Genomic DNA, 19,425 nt, shown 5'->3' with positions numbered 1-19,425 from the left:
TGATCGAAGGGAGTTTGAAGATGGTATCAGGAAATTCCCTAGGATGCCTTTGGACACTGAGCCAGTTCCTAGATATGGAAATCATTCATTTGATCCACTCGAGGCAGGGAAGAGGCCAGTTGGTTTCCATGATGAGGCCATTAACAAATCAGGTGCTACTCTCCACCCTGGTTATCTTGGCCTAGGTCCTGGACATGGGAGACATCACATGGACGGTATGGCTCCCAGAAGTCCTGGTGGTGAATATCCTGATATGCCTCCCCATAGAATGCGGCCCCACTCTGGTGGGCTTGTTGGTAAGGCAGATATAGATGATTTTGATGGAAGAGCTGCACGTCATTTTGGTGAGCCATTTGGCATTGCATTCCATGATAGTCGGTTTCCTCGTCTGCCTGGTCATTTGCATAGAGATGAATTTGAGGGTTTTGGTAATTTTCGATTGGGTGAACATCCAAGGGATGGTAATTTTATTGGCCAAGATGAATTCGCTGGTCCATTTCAAAGGGGTGAACATTTTGGTCCGCATAACTTTTCAAGGCAATTGCATCAAGGGGAACCTATAGTTTATGGTGCCCGTCCTGGCTCTCGAAGTTTTGAATCTTTCAGCAAAGGAAACAGGCCAGGTCATCCGCAGCTTGGTGAACCTGGGTTCAGGAGCAGCTTTTCTCTTCCTGGTTTTCCTAATGATGCTGGATTTTTACCAGTTAAGTTTCAATTGCTCACATGGTATTTTTATGCTTGTTACTGTTATCATATAGCTAAGTTGAATGCATTGAGTTTTTCCCCCCTTTCCTTTTAAAAAGAAGTTAAATGCATTCTTGTTGATGGAAATTTTAATGATTTCTTTTATTTATAATTTACTATTTGTTTTTTAGGGAGAAGCCAGGCCATTTGATAATGTGAGAAGGAAGCCTGCTAGCATGGGTTGGTGCCGGATATGTAGAGTTGATTGTGAAACAGTTGAAGGTTTGGACTTGCATTCTCAAACAAGGGAGCACCAGAGGACGGCTATGGATATAGTTAAAAGCATCAAACAAAATGTGAAGAAACAAAAATTGTAAGTTTTTTATGTTATTTTTTTTTTCTTTAAAATTGTTTTCATTATTTTAATATACCTAAGGTTAAACTTTTCTCTGGTAGTCAGCCCTTTATTATTTAATCATGTAAATTCGTTTTTCTGGTAGAATACCAACTGAACATTCCTCAGTCAAAGATGGAAACAAGACAAGAAACACTGGTTTTGAGGGTCGAGGAAATAAACATTGAGTAGCCATCGTTTACGGTTACTTGGCTTTCATGCAGATTTCAACCAAAGATATTGCTGCGGTATTATTGCAATAAGATTACTATTTATAAGATTACTATTTATCTGATGCCCGTATTCTACTTCCCAAGTTGCTTATGCTGCTTGTGTCATTTCAGGTTGCTACCATCATATTAATGGAGATGTTTTTGGGATCTCAAGTACATTGGCAGTTAAGTTTGTTGGCTTTTGAATTTGAAATTAATTTATAACTAGAATAGTTGTTTCAACCTTTGTTTCAACCTTTGTGCTCTGTTAACAGTTTGTCGTTTTATTCTGCCCATGTTGCTTAGATGCTAATGGTAAGGACAATACATATGAATGTTTATCTTTTGGGCTTTAGTAGAGGCCTCCATTGTCCATTGATGCCTCTGCATTATGGTATGATATGTTGTGCTGTCTAGGTAATTTTCTGAAAATGTTGCTTGATAAAGGCTATGCAATTTCCATTATTATGTGTTGTTGTGTATAACTTCTCAACACTATCATAGAAAAGGGATATTCCTATTTGGAGCTATTATTGTTTTTTATTCCATTATTTTGTTTTTGGCTGTATCAAAGAAACGAGGAAAATCTTTTCCTTGCAAATTAATTTCAAAGCCACACTTCTTATACCAACTCATACTTTAATCAATTCTACTTTTAAATTACTGTTTTTATATGTTAGTAGTTTGAAAGTCCATTTAGACTCGGTTTATAGACAGAAACATAGAAAGGCTTCAATAACCACTAAGCCGTATCCCTTAGGCTTTGTTTAGTTTGAGAGAAGTGGAAGGGAAATAGAGGGTGGGGAAAAAAGTTGCAAAACTTCCTTCATAAATTACACATAAAAATGTGCAACTTCTCTTCCCTCCCCTCTATTTCCCCTCCACTTCTCTCCAACCAAACAAAGCCTTAGTGTGGTTGGTTACATGCATGACATCAATATCCATAGGTATAGCTTCTAAATTGAGCAAGTTGTTTATTGGGAAAGAAGTGAATGAGTTTGTTAAGAAAGTGGTGAAGGTTGTACAACGATATCTAATTTGAGGAGAGCGTCTGGGGTTTGTTTAAATAGGAGAAGAATTAAACCGTATTGATGTAGAGAATTGTTAATACTTATTCCATAGAAGAATTCAAACAGCAAAATAAATTGAGGAGCGCCCTTTTGGCACTTTTTTCCTCAAGGCATTGGCATTTCTAGCGTATTTGATAGTGGAGGATTAAAATGTTGTAGTGCATCATTGTTCATCACTACTGTTCTAATTTCATCAAAAATGTAAAATTTTAGACTAACTATTATGCCCTAAATTGAATCTAGCCAATAAAAGATTTTTAGGAGAATAACTTGAACCAAATTTTCACTAATATCCAGACATAATTTAATATTCCTTAGGACTATGGAGGATGATGCCATTTACTCAATAAGACTAGAGTACTAGTGCATTGTATACTTTCATCTGATGTGTAAAAGAAGTTTAATAATCATAACAATTTTTAGGCTAGGTTTGGTAAAGCTTTTTTAAGAGGTGATCCTCATTTTGCGTTTGGTAAATTAAAAAGTTCAAGTGCTTGTGCTTGCGGCTTTTAAAAGTTAAGGGTGCCTTTGAAAGCACCTAAGCAGGAGTTTTTCAAAGCTGGCTTGTGCTTATCAAATTTTATTTATTTTCCCGCACATATTTCCCGCTATTATATTGCCATTGAAATCCTCATATATTTCTAACTTCTCATTCTAACCTTCACAAATTCTAACACAGTCTTCATATATTTTTTATTTTTCAACCTAATCTTCACAAATTTCAACACAAATACATCTCTATCACATATTAGGTATGAACTTCTATCTATTTATATTATTTTTTTGTGCGTTGTTTTTGTATATTTTCAGTAGATCTATTATGTTTGTTTTTTTATCTCTTCCTTGAAATGTGAAGAGGATGACTTGGTTTATGAAAACCAATCATAAAATTTTTCTTGCATGTATATACATATGTAAATATAGATATATATAATCATAAGAATAGTTTATTTGAGATATGTATCCCATTTTTTGTGATCTGTAAAGGTGAGCCAATATATATATGTGGGTAATGGACGTATCCAGTACTAACGCTGGATTACATACAAATTTTATTATTGGCTAATGATAACTCTATTTATATTAGCACAATCAAGTAAATATTTAAACTATTAGTCTCTAAAATTTGAGTTAGGTATTTTTAATGATGTTGTTCAGGATAAAATAATTTTTTATGATACTTATATAAAATTTTAAAGTTAAAAAATAAAAGTTTATTTATTATATTTATGTTTATTATGAATTTTTTATTTTAAAATTATTTTATTTTAAAATATTATATAAAATTTTAAAGAATTTGAAAAAATAAATTTTTTTGTTATAAACATGTTTATTATAATTTTTTGAAGTTTTAAAAGCTGTTTTACCCGTCATTTTTAACTTGATTTTAACAAACGCAAGTGCCGCAGTTTTTAAAAAGCTGTCTTTTAAAAGACAGCTTTCATAAGCTACTTTCAAAAAGTGAAAGCTTTTACCAAACCAAACCTTAGTCTGTGGGTAAAACAAAGCAAAAATGTCTTGTAAATTTTGCAAATTGGCATGCTTTTGGTTTCTTTTGTAAGAGGCCGTCCGTTATATTCCTTATTTTTTTATCGATAGAGCATTAAATTGATGTGTTCTCGGAGATGTAGCTTGAAATGTTGACAGGAGCAGCGCTTAATAACTGGGTTTTAATCTTAACGTATTTGGTAACTAGGAGGTCTAAACATGAATATAGTTTATGGCATTAGTTTTGAATGAACTTGGCTAATTTTGTTAGTTGTTTGCATAGGCACAGGTTTGACTACAAATTTACAAAATGGTACATTACCTATTAAAATTAAAAAAAAAATCTAGGATATATAGGGTTTGGCCAGTTAATTTGAATAGAAAACATTTAAATAAGTACAAGAATTTCTAGTAGAGTTTGGGTTGATATACAAAAGTTATTAATGTGTATGTTTATACACAACATGAACAACAATTGTATATTTTATCAATGTCATAGCAATAAAGACTCATAATCGGGGATGACAAAGACAATAGTTAATAAGGAAAGCATAAGCAACTAGGATGCGTCACTGACAGATTCATAGGGTCAACAAGTATAGTTGGATTGTTGATGATATGAAACTTGGGAAACTGTATGTAAGAGGACTTTAGTTTATGATAACTTTTTCTAAAGGATAGGGGGATGTATTCAATTCACCAATATGTTTAGGAATACTCTGCTATGGTACATTGGTTCTGATTGAGTAACATGTAATCTATATATGGATACAGATAATTTGTAGTGGTGATAGTGACAAGAGTTTAAAATTGACTGCTTTTAGGTTGTTGGATTTTATTTTATTTTATCTTTTTTGTATTTTATTTCCTAGAACTGCTTCTTCCTAGTTAAAGCTTATATCATCTTTCTATCACATTGTGGGGAGCACTCATTGAAGTGGTGAGATATGCTTGTTGATTGGCAATTCTTGGCTTCAATCTCTGCATTGTCATTGTGTTTTTATCAGGTTCGTTATTTTTCAATCTTAATCATTTATGCAAAATTGCTAATAGATTCCTTCTGAACTCAAACCAAGAGTCTGTTCTCTAGGCTGTTTTAACTTGTCTGCATATATTTTGATGGTGGATGGTGGCTCATGGCGGAAGGGTAAAAAACCATCATGAGGTTACAGCAGATGGTGTTGAGGCAAATAGCGGAAATGGCCGATACATTAAGCTTTATCAATAATAATATGAAACTATTTGTCCATTTTATAACAATCAATATTAAAGATTAAAACTAATTTCTAATTGACAAATAATAATATTAATTTAAATTAAGCAACAGCAGAAGCAATTTGAGGGTTTAGATTAGGAAAAAATTTTGAGGGTGAGAATAGGAAAAGAAAAAGAGGATTAGAATAGAAAAACAAAAACTTGAACAATGTCCAATGCTGTCGTATTCCTCTGCTGGTCATGGCACCATCATGCCTCCGTTGTGTTCATTGTGGTCTTCCTCTTCCTCTAGCAGCAGAGAGGGAGCGTGAACAGCAGAGAGTAGAGGGCATGAAAGAGGCAGGATATGAGAACTAGAGAAGGTTTGACTTATAAATGTTAGATTTAGGGTTATTAAAATGACCAAAAGACACCCCTCTAATTTATAAAGTTCCAAAAAACAATGCCATTTCCGCCATACTTGTATTCGACCGCCATGGTGCCACCGCCAATGCGGCCACCATTTGCTCAATGCCTTTTCTGCAATGCCACACACTTAAGATGGCAGTTAGTTCAAAATCTGACATGCCATGGCCGCAATCTAAAACCACTGCTTGTATATTGAATGAACTTATGTTGATTGCTTGCCATGTGTAGTCTATATGCCTAGTTACTTTAGTTCTCACAATGATGCAAATTTATAGAATAGTAAGATGCTTAACCTTGAACTCTGTTGAAATCATTTTGAGACAACACATCAATTGGCTTCTAATGACAGACATGGAATGTTTGGAATTGACAATTACAAATGAAAGTGTCTCCCTTTGCCTAGTATGTACCTCCCAAAATGTGTAGAAAACCTGAATTAGTTTCTAGTTTTTGAGACCAAAGGTCACAAGTTAAATAACGTTTGATGTAAATTAGTGGAAGTACCATAAGAAGATTAAAGAGTTGTTAGGAGCAATTGTAAAGTAAATGATTTAAATGCTAGGCAATTTAGATATATGAATTTATAATAAAACAAGAAAAATAACTTGACATTTTGATAATATACTATGTGCGTTAGTTTAGCTTTAGATACGCAATCATGTGAATGCTACTTGTAGCAATTGGGGGGTGGGAGAGAGGTGATCAAGTTCTGGGCCATAGCCAGGAATTTAACTAGGAGGTGGGGATTGGAGAACTTTCTAAGGTACTAAGGCATAAAATATAGTGTATACCATACAAATTAAAATTCATAATTAAGACGACAGATTGCTAAAATATGCCTGTTTATGCAGTTGGTATTTTTATGAAGGGTATAATAGTATAGAGCATTAGCAGTATAAGATTTATGGCGTCAAATTTATAGTTGTAACAGTCTATTATATTATATTATTGAGGTCATATATAACATTTATAATAAGATCTTCGGCGAGTTCATTTTCAGTATAATCAATTACCTAATGTGTCGTATAGTTTGCCTTCCATCTTTTGGAGTAATAGAATATAATAAAATTTCAAATGACTCAACATGGTCCACCTAGAAAGAGGCCTGGTATTTGTATTTGTATTTGTAGTAAGGCTTCATTTTAACCAAGGACTAGCTAGGGACATCAACACTCAAATAGGATTAGACAAATACATAATAAGATGATTCCGTGATGAAAATATTAAACAAAATAATAGAAGCAATAAGCTGGATAGAAGTGGTAAACTAGACAAAATAGGCACGAACCAGGGTAGCAAAAGATCAGTTATAGTGTAGAGCAAATGAGCAATCATAGACATGTCATAACATTACCTCCTTTAGAGTAGCCACCTTTTAATTTCAGATCATGGTTAGTGTGAAGTCCTTAAAAGTTAAAAACACATCACGCTTCCCCCAAAATTGTGTCAATCTTTGACATGGATAATGATTATTAACACCCTAAATTTTAATTTGTCTGTATTTATTTAGAATCATTGATTTCTACATCCATCCAATAGCATTATGGAATAATGTAAAATTGATTGAACTAAACAAGTATCGTGTAGCCCAATCAGTGCATATAAAGTTGGATGTTCATAGCGTGTATCAGAATTAGGTAACATGTTTTGTGGTTGAACAAATTTTCTTTAGTATCAATATCATATGTACGATGTTATTTCATTAGATATTTAGATATTCATGCTAACGTATTTCTCTTCTGAAGTGTGGCGACAACTTTTCCCAGGTGTTAACTATTGCCTGTCCTTTTTTTCCTCTTTTTTTTTTTCCCTTCCAAAACGGTTTCCTTTATATAACCTCTTGTGACCATTGATCATAGTTGTAACCGTAGGTTAGTTTTGGTACTTGCCAATTGGTGGTTCTTTAAATACTGTAACTATTTTGAACTACTGCAAGTGTAATTGTAACTCAGAACATTATTCGATTGTATTTTTTATTCTTCTCCTTGATTGCCAGTCTGCCACTTACCTATTTAATAATGTGTCGTTTTCGGAGTTCTCTAATGTATGCTCTCGAATTTTATTTTATCCCTCGGTAAAATCCATAATCTATGGCCTAACGCTGCATGGTAATATTCGTGTACCTTATGCTGCTGGATAAAGTTTTACTTAAGAAAAGGGGTATCGTATTTTATAAATGAGTAAATTTAGTTTTCATTTAGTTTAGATGTTGTTAAAGCAGGTAATAGAGTGGGATTTTGAGTAGTTTGGAAAACAATGAAATTGAAATTGTTGTGTTTAAAACCAGATTTTTTTTGAATGAATAAAAAATGGGAATTGAATTGATTTGTAAATTCATGGAATTTACATTATAATTAAGGTGAATTCTATGGTGTAGAAAGAAAGATTCTTCTATACTTGTATGTTTGTGTTGTTAAAAGGGTAGTGTAACAAGAATTTAAAAAGAGAGTAGTTGAGACAAGATTTGACATGTTACAGATAAAATGTAGTGCACGTTGTCTTGTGCAGCATGTGAATGATGTATTGATTAAGTAGGCTAATTGTATTTATATTAATTAATTATTAAAGATAATATTGAGCTTTGTATAATTTTTTATCTTTGGACTTTTTGAATGTACGTTCTTTTTTTTTTTAAAATATTAACTTTACACACAAAAAATTAATATTTATTTATTTTAATATATATCTTTTTTTTCTTTTTGATGACTTAGATATATTCAGTTTCACAAATATAAAAATGTATATACATATTTTAACCAACAAAAAAAATATACGTATTTAAATACATTTAAATTAACGGTAATATTTATATATATTTAATTTAAATATTATATCAATATATCTGTTAATATTGTTCTGGATACATATACATATTTATAAAAAAAATATTAGGGTAAAGTATATTTTTTGTTCCTAAAGTTTGACAAAAGTTTTAAAAATACTCCTAAGTTTTATTTTGTTTCAATTTTATCTCAAAAGTTTTTGATTTGCATCAAATATATCCTTGATGGCTAATTTTTCAGAAAATTTAAGACTAATTCAACAACAATTTCATAAGAATAACCCTCAATACAAACAAATCAAACATAATTTTCATGCATTATTGTTAGATTGGTCTTAATGTTTTTTGAAAATTTAGTCGTCGAGTGTATATTTGATGCAAATTGAAAGCTTCTGGGACAAAATTGAAATAAAATAAAACTTAGAGGTATTTTTAAAACTTTTGCCAAACTTTAGGGACAAAAAGTATACTTTACTAAAAATATTATTCAAACACCACATATTCTTGACATCTTATAAAAATAGTTTGTTATTAATTATTTATATATTTAAATTATTTTTTAATTAATAAAACAAAAAATTTATATTTAATTGTTTAAAAAATATTGATGTCAAAACAGTATTTGTAATACTGTCATTTTTATGGTATAGAAAGAGAGAATATACGTTTTGGGAGAGTTGATTTTTTTTTTAAGAATGAAAATTGTAACAAGAGACTTTACTTTTTGTTATAAAGGAAAATTAAAAATAAATTTAATTTTAACGCAGTGTTAGTATAAAATAATTTTATATCTACATCTAATGACGTAACATTACATTAACAAAAATAATTATCTTTATATTGACGGTATGAATTGTCATTCAAAAGATCAAATATAATTATATGATTGTGTAAAACACATTTTTACACTGTCAATATATTAAAATTAAACTCACTAAAAATATGTGCACCCAAAATTAAACATGGTAGACACAAAAAAAAAAAGAAAACATAGTTATTTTTTTGATATTATGTAGGCGCTATCTTGTTATTTTGTTTGCACTAAAATATTTATTTACAGTTGTTCATAAGAAATAATTAAGAGAAAATTTTAAATACTAAAAAAGAAAAATATTTTAATAATTGATATTCCAAAAAAATTGTCTAAAAAAATATTAAATACTCTAAATTATTATCGGAACATTTTAGATGTAATCTATTATTTATAATTAAATTATTAATTTTTTACCATGAATAAAAATTGTTTAGATAATATTTATTATGTAGATAAAAGTAATTAATTGAATTTTCTTTTTCAAATAACATGAGTTGGAAGAAAAATTATTAGCTTAGATTTCTTTTTATATTAACTTTAGCTTAGAGTTATTGGTTCAAAATTTTTGTTCAGTTGTTACTGTGATATGGGGAGAGAGAGTGTATATTCAAAAAGTTCAAAGATAAAAAAAAAATTATAGCAGGCCCAATATTATCTTTAATAACTAACTAACATAAATATAATTAGCCTATTTAATCAATACATCATTCACATCCTGCATAAAACAAAGTGTACTATATTTTACCTATAATATGTTAAATTTTGTCTCTTTAACTACTCTTTTAAAATACTTATCACACTACCTTTTTGACAATATAAATATACAAATGTAGAAAAATTTTTCTTTTTACATCATAGAATTTACCATTAATTAAATTCAAATTCCTTTATTCTTTTTAATAGAATTTGATTGAAACGATGTACTTAATTAAAAATACAAAAAAGCTAGTTTTATCCTTTGAGCAAAAGCTATGAACATCTGCTACGGTTTTGTGCAAGGGATAATCAAGAATTATACTATGTGAAGTAGTTGATCTCTAACCCTGTAATGGTAGAACCTGTTATGGTAACACTAAATTTTGGTTGCTCATGTTATGCAGCAAAGGATCATTTAATTTTTTTTAATCAAGTTATTAAACTACTGAAGAATATTAAAGGAGTAGCAAAATTTATTATTTTTTTGCTATTATTTTTAGCTATTAACTTAATTCTTTTAGTTTAGTAATTTAATAATATACTTTTTATCAATATTTTTAAACATTAGTAGCTAATTGTTAGTAAAAAACAATAAATTTTGCCGATCTTCTAAAATTTCTCTGAACCACTTATTATGTTATAAAACTTGTTAACACTTTTCTCGTCACAACTCAATATTACAATTTTCAGGTTGTTTAGGATAAATACCCTTTTCGGCTCCTGACCATTTGTCCATGGGATATGTCGCACCGTGATCATGACTAAACCTCAACCAGGTCCCCATCTATTGATATAAGTGAACTAATCGACCCTTGTAACCGGTTGCAAACAGGTTTTCTGTATCACATGTTAGTTGGAGGCTGAGTTGTCAAATGCAAGTGGCACGTGTCACTGGAAATTGTTGCAGGGACTAAATACTCATTCCCTGTAACTGAAACGTCGTCGTTGCGTGGGGTTCATAATCTCCCCTTTCTCGTACAATTCAAAGGGTTTAGGGTTTTCATCTTTAGTCTATGTGTAACACCCTAACTTTTAGCACGTCATGATCGTGCTAAAAGTAAGATATTACTAACCTGTTTTTCTTATTAATTATTTAATATTGAGCCTTTAGTTCGGTATCGTGTTTCAGTTTTATAGAAAACTCCAGGAGATTGTTTTTAGTAATTAAAAATCACATATAAAAGATATTCAAATAATAATAATAATCACATAGTTATTAATAATAATAAATACTATACAAGTGAATTCAATATGAAACTCGAATACAATTTCTATCCCTCTGTATAAAATAAAATCTAAAATAACAAAGGCGAGGGAATTCTATGAAAGTAACTCAACAAATAACTTAACTCAAATAAAACTAATAACCGTCCGCAGCTTCAAACTTAGTCTTCGAACCTGTGTCACTGAAAGGGTGGAAGATTTTGGGGTGAGAACAAATCACGCATTCTCAGTAGGGAATGAGAATGCTGTAAGAGTAATGAAATAAAATGCAAATAATTAACTTTACTCAATAAAACTATATTTTTATCAAACCTTTTGAAAATACTTTTTACTATTACTTATTACTTTATATAATTAATTACCTTCTTTAAATTTTTGAACTTAAGACAAATCTCAATCATAACCTCAGTTCTCAGTCACCTCAATACACAAACTAATAGCACAAGAAACAGATCAACACACAAACAAATAGCAATAAAACAAACAGCACAATCACAAAGAGACAAGATAAGCAAACACAATAAATGCAAATATGCAAACAATGATGATGCATGTCTATCCCTAATGCATGCCATGAGCTCATGTGTTGGTTGCCTACCCGCTCCCGACATTACCCAGGCACAAGTCCCAGATATGGCTTTCCAGATGCATACAGTGTGCTTATAAGTCGTACGGCTAGGCCGCATACAGTGTGACTTTAAGTCGTACGGCTAGGCCGCATACAGTGTGACTTTCCAAATCAATAAGCGTACATCTAGAAAACAGTTCTCAGTGTATGGGCGTCCCCACCTTACATTTGGCATTAAGGCCCAAACAATGTCACATCTGCTCTCCTGTGGCAGTCATTTCATTAATCAATATATTCCTTTAATCTTTGTTCTCTGCTCTCCTGTGGCAGATATCCTTTTAGTTAATATATTCTTTAATTTTTATTCTCTGCTCTCCTGTGGCAGAGATTTCTTTAATTATCTTTCTTTCCTTTACTTTTTGTTCTTCTTCTTCTTTTCTTTCTTATCGAACCGAACTCAAAACATAACTAAGTATTTAATTTTTATAAAATTTGGGGTGTTACACTATGTGAGAGGACTCACAACAGTGGGCATGGGTACTGTGAATTTTGATTCTTTATTCAGTCGCGAGAAAAGATGCGGTGAGTGTGAGGAGAGTTAGAGCAGTCGAATGAGTGCCGATGGAAGCAGTCTGGAAGGAGCATCGAGAAGGATGAAGAAGAAATTTGTTCCTTCAGTGTGTAATTGTAGATCCTACGCCATTTTGTCCGAATCTGGCACTTAAAAAAATTCAAGGATACTTTTTTTGTTGTTCTTATTTTAAGGTAAAATTTGTGTTTAGGGTTTTGTTTGGTTTGCTGAGTTATTTTGTAATTTTTTGGCGTTTAACAGTGGCATCTTTGATATAGAACAACACACGACATTGCAAATACTTTGCCTGACTAGATGAGTATATTGCCTATTGTTGTATTGATGAAGTGCCACAAGATGGAGTACAGACCCAACGAAAAATATGGAAGACAGAATTGTAGAGATAGAGAAGAAGATGGATGAGGTAAAAAAAGATGAGAAGAACATTGGTGCTTTTAGCAATTGGAAACTGTTTGGGTTGATTTTGTTGGACATTGTAATAGGAAAGGGATGGAGTCTAGTTACAGTTGTATAATGTTAGTATACTTTTGTTAGTGTAAATTTAATGTTTCATAATGGGTACAATTTAGGAATCCAGTGAAAGATTACACTATGAAATTATAATAAACTGTGGTCCTGGATTAATAAACATTGTGTATTCAGTTATGCATATTTTGTACATTCCATGATTTCTGTATAATTGATTGACAGAATCAAGGTTGAAGGAAACTAAAAAACATAGTAATAATGCACATTTACACAAAGATTGTATGTAACACCCTACTACACAGAGCTTTACACTTAAGTCGTAAAATAGATGTGGTGTGGTATTACGATCTCTAAAATTAAATATATACATAATAATAGTTGAAGGAATTTAATATTCGAGGAGCCTTGAAAGAAAACTTAAACAAAATCGTGAAAAGAAAAGCACAACGCTCACGTAACATAAACTTGCGAATGAAAAAAAGTAAGGACATAAACATATAATAAGGTCGGAGTGTCAAAGATAGAGAATATCGAGCTCCGGTTCAACCTGCAAAGCCAAGGCCGGTCGGAGAACAGCCTTTGTCACTCATCCGTCAGATAAGGGGGATCTCAATTGCACAGACATACAATACAGACAAGGAAAACATAGATAAAATGTAGATACAACAAGTAGAACATATAGCAAATAAGCATAGATATTCAAATAGGCAAACTCAAGTAATGTAAACTCAAACAAGACAAACAAATGCATATGATGTATGCCTTTCCTACTGGCCGTAAGCTCACGTGTCGGTTACTTTGCCAGAACCTAACACACCCGATAGCTAACCCATATATCGTCTCTCTGACATGCCTCCACACTCTTGGGATATAGTGTCCGTCGCATTTCCTGAGATAAAGTGTTCCCATACTCTTGGGATCCACGCTCTAAGGATATAGTGCCTGCCACACTCATTTGATATAGTGCCCGACACACTTTTCAAGGTAAAGTGCTCCCACACTTTTGGGATATAGTGTCCATCACACTCTTGGGATATAGTGGCTGACACACTCATGGGATATAGTGTCTGATATACTTTACAAATAGAGAGAAAACATAAACATGCTCATCATCAATCATCCTCGATCATGTCTCATTTATTATATTAATCAATCAAATTATCTTTCATTCATAATAGTCTCAGTATTCCGCACTTCCTCAATCAACCAACCCTTCATTATTTCAGTTAACACTTCACAAAATCCTTTCAAATGTCTCCTCCTTCATATTTAATGGACTCACCCTCATTCTAAGGCTTAAAAGCTTACTAATGGACCTTAAACGAGTATAAAGGAGGTTTTAAAATATAGAGGACTGACTTTACATTCAAAAATCTCATTTTTAGCTAAAACAAGGGGATCGCGTATGTGAGACTATGTCCGCATACGCGAGATTTCAAAATAGGAAGGAGTGATCACGCCGCGTGCGTTCTCTCACGTACGCGAGCTTAGAAAATTAGGTTTCGCGTATGCAGGTCTTGCCCCGCATACGCGAGATTGCAAAACAGTGAGCATAGCTCGCGTCGCGCGTGTAGGTCGCGTATGCGACACTACCTTTTTTCTCAAAAGCTGTTAAGTTTGCAGAAAATTAGATTTTTGCTCCGAACTTCTCACGTGCATAACTTTCTTGTTTTAAATTATTTTTTATCCATTTTTTGAACGGCATAAACTTCACGGGCTTAATTTTTCTTTAAATAAAGTTTGATAGAAATTGAGGATTTGAAAGTAGAGTTATGTCTCGGCGAAGTTGGTCAAAAAAAATCAAATTTTTATAAAAAATCACCAATCCTCAATTTTACTAAAGCCTCAATACACAACCCATTATTTCACGGCTATCACAACCCCAATACTCACAAACATTATTCATCATCAATACATAACTCTCATTAATACCTCTAAGCATTCTCAACCTAAACCACACTTAATCATTATTCATTTCAAATGTCATCATCCTAACTCAATATCATCATCATTCATCACACATTCTCATCAACATCATTATTCAATACAAATTATCATCAATCATTTATCATACATTTCAGTCACTCACTCAACAAATTCTAACAACAAGTCCTAATCCTCAACTTTCCATATCATACAACTTATCCTATAGTCATCTAGCCTAAGTTACCACGAAGCATTACATGTTATCTATAAGAAACTAAAACTATACCTTAGTTGATTCCTCGATAAAGCCCAAAACACTTCAATTTTACCGTTCCTCAAGCTTCAATGCTTCAAGTCCTCACCAAACGCGAACTCCCAGTCACCAAGACTCAAGTTCTCGCTTTGCAACACCACCAATTTGATCCAAAGACTCACAATATAATCTAATACCAACAATATTACTAAAAATTAACTTAGGACTCATAATTATTAATGATTCACAAAAGTTAGTGATTATTCACCTTACCAACGGAAATTTGGAACAAGACTCAACAAGTCCACAATGCTAATTTGATCCTAAACACCAAATCACATAATCTCTCAAAATCAAATCCTGAATTTTCGAAATTAGGGAGAGTGGCTGAGCAAGAAATAGTGAGGTACTTACCAAATTATTTAGTGGACTTTGTAGAGCTCGACGCGGTGGTCGCATAGCCGCAAACGCGATCGGAGCTCTGGATTAAAAATTAAGTGGATTTGAATTTGGAACTAGGGTTTGCTATGTTCTTCTCCCCTTTCACTTGTGTTCAGCGTGTTTTTCACTGGTGAGGGAGAAAGATGAGCTGAAGCTCATATATGTTAGTGAGTTGGGTTGGGTCTTGGGTCTCATTCAATCGGTTCTGCCCGTTTGATCCAATTTTAGGCCAAATCCTTTAAAATTAGTGTCAAAATTCATATTTTAATTATTTCTACCTCATTAAATTATAAAATTTAACTTTATAATTTCTTTAAATAATAATTAATTTATTAACTAATTATTAATTAATTACCCAATATTTACATGATATATTATCATTTCACAATTCCAATGTTTGCATTGTGTAACTCACAAATCATGTGAGGGAAAGTTTTCAAATGGTAACTAACAAACTATGTTAGACAAAGTTTTCAAAGTAAAACTCACAAACTATGTAAGGCAAAGTTTCCAAAAAACATGTCCTTACTTGGTACTAGTTTCCCAAATTTTGGATTAGCAACCCAAAAACAGAAACAACATAAAAAACAGATAACTAAATGCGATGTCTTATGGTATAACCATCCTAGTTAACTAAGTCTGCTTTGGTGGCCCGAAATTTGGTGTTGGAATGAATTTCAATAATTTTGAGGAAGTTCCTCCACTTACTGCTGCCACTGTTTCTTTGGAGATGGTCTCATTGTTTTTTGGTGTAGCAGTGAGGTGGCCTGAAAGAGGCTAGACTGGTAGTGCAGGCTGATTAAGACCATAATTTAGGGGAGGCTATGGATTCAAAAGACCTGGTAGCCTAAAAGTCTTCTTCTTGGGCCTGAATCTAGGACTTAGCTGGGCTGGTGGTGCATGACTTGGTTGGATTGGTGGTGCAGGTTCAGTTTGAGATTGCTATGCAACAACCTCTACAAGATGTGGTTAGTTCACAAAAAAATGAGTTGAACAATAATACAGTAGCCCAAAGTGAATAGCATTTACCACTGGAGAAGCAGACTGTGTGATTGGGATTTTCTCTTATCCATCTTGTGGAGCATGTAGCCTCTTTGACATCTTTTTCTTATGCTTCTTAGACTTAGTTTGTTCTAGTTGCAAAAAATAATATGATAAAAAAATAGTGAGCATTCATTCCATACCAATCACATTTAACAACACAAACAGTCAAGCATAGCACTAAACCCAAAAAAACAAAAAACAAAAAACACAGCATATGTCAGTTCACAGTTCTAACCCTAATTTCTTTTAAAGTAGGCTTAGGCTTCTAAGGCTTGGGGTTGTTGTGAGTTTGGTCAGAGGTTTTACCCTGAAAAATAATACATATTTTTCTCATCATTAACTTAGAATTCCATGGATGAAGAACATAAAGCCAATTTTTCTATACTCTAGTTAACATGAACTGGAGGAGCAGCCACTAGTGCAGGATCAGCATTTGGAGCAACAACCTCATTATTGATCCCATCCTCATTAATTGGTGCAATTTTCAAACATACCTTCTTATGTTTCCTGCTTTTAGGTTGCTAGTTAGGGTTTTTAGGTGCTCCCTTACATGTTTTGAAATAGTGACATTTTTCTCCGCATTTGCTGCAGGTAACCTAGAAGGTCATTCTAACTTTGTGGTCATCAGCTGGAGCTGGAGGTGAAACTGATTCCTTTCTCCTCTTAGTTGGTCTACCAGCTGGCCTTACAATTTTTGGTGGATCAACTTTCAATTGGTCAGTTGGTTTTCAGTACTCTTCACTATTTACAGAGTTGATACAAATATCGTATGTCTTCCTTATGGCCTCCATAATGAAAAATGGAGACATAAAATTCTCAGCTGATTTAACTCTCACTCTAGATATTGTTGCAACAGCATGAACACAAGGTACACCTATAGAACCTAATGTCTCAAATAAATGGTCTGCATATACATGTTGCAACTAACATATATAAATCTCATACATGTTGCTGACATAGAATACATAATCTAGATTAATTACCTCGATAACTCAAATGTAATATATAAATCAAATATTGGAGATGTGTACACCTAATCTGTGAGCTGCCATAAATTACAGGTGCAGGTGTGATTTTTGAGGTTAACCCCAAGCTTTTGTGAATTTCTGGATACCTCAAATACAACCTTATCATTGTCACCACACCATTGAGCATTCCACTTATGGCTTTGTGGCTTAATCCATTTGTCCAACTTCATTGGCTACATTGGTACCAACCTTCCTTTATATGCCCCTAGATCCTTTTATGTGTGGCCACTTTTTTCATAATATGAACCATTAGCTCTTCACACAATGTCAAAATCGGTTTCTCCATAGCCTCTACTATAACTACGTTCCAAGACTCACACATGGTGTTTGTCACAGCAGCATTCTTAGGGTAGTGACTAAAAAATGCCCTACATCATACGTTAGGTTCAGACTTACTCATGTATTTTTATGCTCCATTACTCACAGTTTTCAACCTATCCGTGACAACCTTGAACTGAATTGGAGTTGTGCTCCTTGCGACTTCCCGACACACCCCTTTAGTTGTTTATTCCTAAATCTCTATTCACAATTTTTTCACATATGCAGCAGGTAGTTCTTATGATATGCATTTGGCATCACCTCTTTGATTGCCCTTACAAGACCCTGTAGAATATTAGATGACAGAATTAAATTAGTACCAAACTTATAATAGTGAAAGCTAAATAGTCACTATGTAACTTACTTTCTAGCCTGCTTCAGTTCTCTTGTAATCATCTTTCCATTCAACTGAACATTGTAATCTTTCTTCATATGATCCATTGTCTCCCTAGGTGTCAACTTTGGTTGCGTTTTCAGTCGCAATCCCAATTTATCAGCAACCCATTTTCTATCAGCAAGGTTGCTTCCATAATCTCGGCCACATGTGTGCTCACTGTGCGATGTCTTGACCTCAAAAGTCTTGGTAACCGAGTTTTTTGACACATAGATCAGCCAAGGACAATCTTCCTCTGCACAAGTTGCTCTAACTCTCCCCGGCTCATTCTTGATATACATGCAATCCCTCCCATCTTGCACAAACACATACTTAAGTGTTTTTTTAAATTGTTCTATAGTTGCAAACTACATACCTAACTCAAACTGCATCTCTCCAAATATTTTGTCCTCATTAAAATTTGGACCAGTAGGGCCTCTCTCATCATCTGATGAAACAGGAGTCACAAAACCTTCAAACTCATATTCATATACAATCTTACCACCATCAACGACATCCTCACCAGCATCATTTGGAACCTCCTTTTTCTCCACATCTCCACTACCTTGGCCTTGACCAAACCCTAAATCTCCACTGCTAGGCCCACTTTCTATTTCTTTATTTAGAACATGTTTCATCCTTCTCTTACTAGTATATCTCCTGGAGGCCCTTCTCTTTGCCATAGTCTTAGGTGAGGAAGACTTTCTATTTTTCTTCTTTTTTCTTTGTACCTCTACAGACTCCTTATTACTCTCAGTCTCATATCCAGGAAGAGGAGACTTGTAAGCTTCATCTTCATCACTCTTGTAGGGATCAGATGATGAAGACGATCATTTTAAAGAATCTGTTACCACCAACACACCCTCATCTTCAGAAACCACTTCCTCCACCATAGGATCATCTTCAGTTACAACAGGAATATCCACTCCATTCTCAAAATAAAGGTGGAACTCATTTATATTGTGGCTCATAGTAAAGTCACACATATTGTTGATCTCCTTGTCACCATGGAGCACATGCAGACCATCCTCGAACTCAATAACAGTTGGGCCGTGGCAGTAAATTTGTTTGTATGCCAAGTACCCCAAACCCTTGAACAGTTTCTCAAGGTCCTTCTTGTTTACGAAGTCAACATCCATTGGAGGAAACTTCTCTACCTTCCCGCCTAAGTAACGCAGCTTATCATTAGCTCTTACAAGCTTTCCGCCAGGGTTAAATACAGGGATTACAAACACAGACATCTGCAACATTTTTAACTTGGATCATTAAAGTTTTACCGTAATGCACAACAACGACACCAATAATTTCATGACTAAAAACACTACATACGAATTTCATTACTCATAATACTGACTTCGTTTATCAAAACCTAGCATTACCGAACCCTAATTAAAAATAGTGTTTATTCGTTAACCACTTTATCCATT

General features: G+C 33.3%; 1 protein-coding gene across 1 annotated transcript; it reads left to right on the top strand.

The window, feature by feature from the left end:
• Positions 1 to 6: 6 nt before the first annotated feature.
• Positions 7 to 1,722, top strand: LOC107477446 (uncharacterized). Its single transcript, XM_016097460.3, has 4 exons — positions 7 to 703; positions 876 to 1,057; positions 1,185 to 1,326; positions 1,423 to 1,722. The coding sequence occupies exons 1-3, from the start codon at positions 44 to 46 to the stop codon at positions 1,264 to 1,266; spliced, it is 924 nt and encodes a 307-aa protein (XP_015952946.1). The 5' UTR covers positions 7 to 43; the 3' UTR covers positions 1,267 to 1,326; positions 1,423 to 1,722.
• The last annotated feature ends 17,703 nt before the right edge of the window (positions 1,723 to 19,425 follow it).

This window comes from Arachis duranensis, chromosome 3, assembly GCF_000817695.3.
Source record: "Arachis duranensis cultivar V14167 chromosome 3, aradu.V14167.gnm2.J7QH, whole genome shotgun sequence".
In the NCBI taxonomy this organism is placed as follows: domain Eukaryota; kingdom Viridiplantae; phylum Streptophyta; class Magnoliopsida; order Fabales; family Fabaceae; genus Arachis; species Arachis duranensis.
This window is presented reverse-complemented; position numbering and strand designations above follow the sequence as displayed.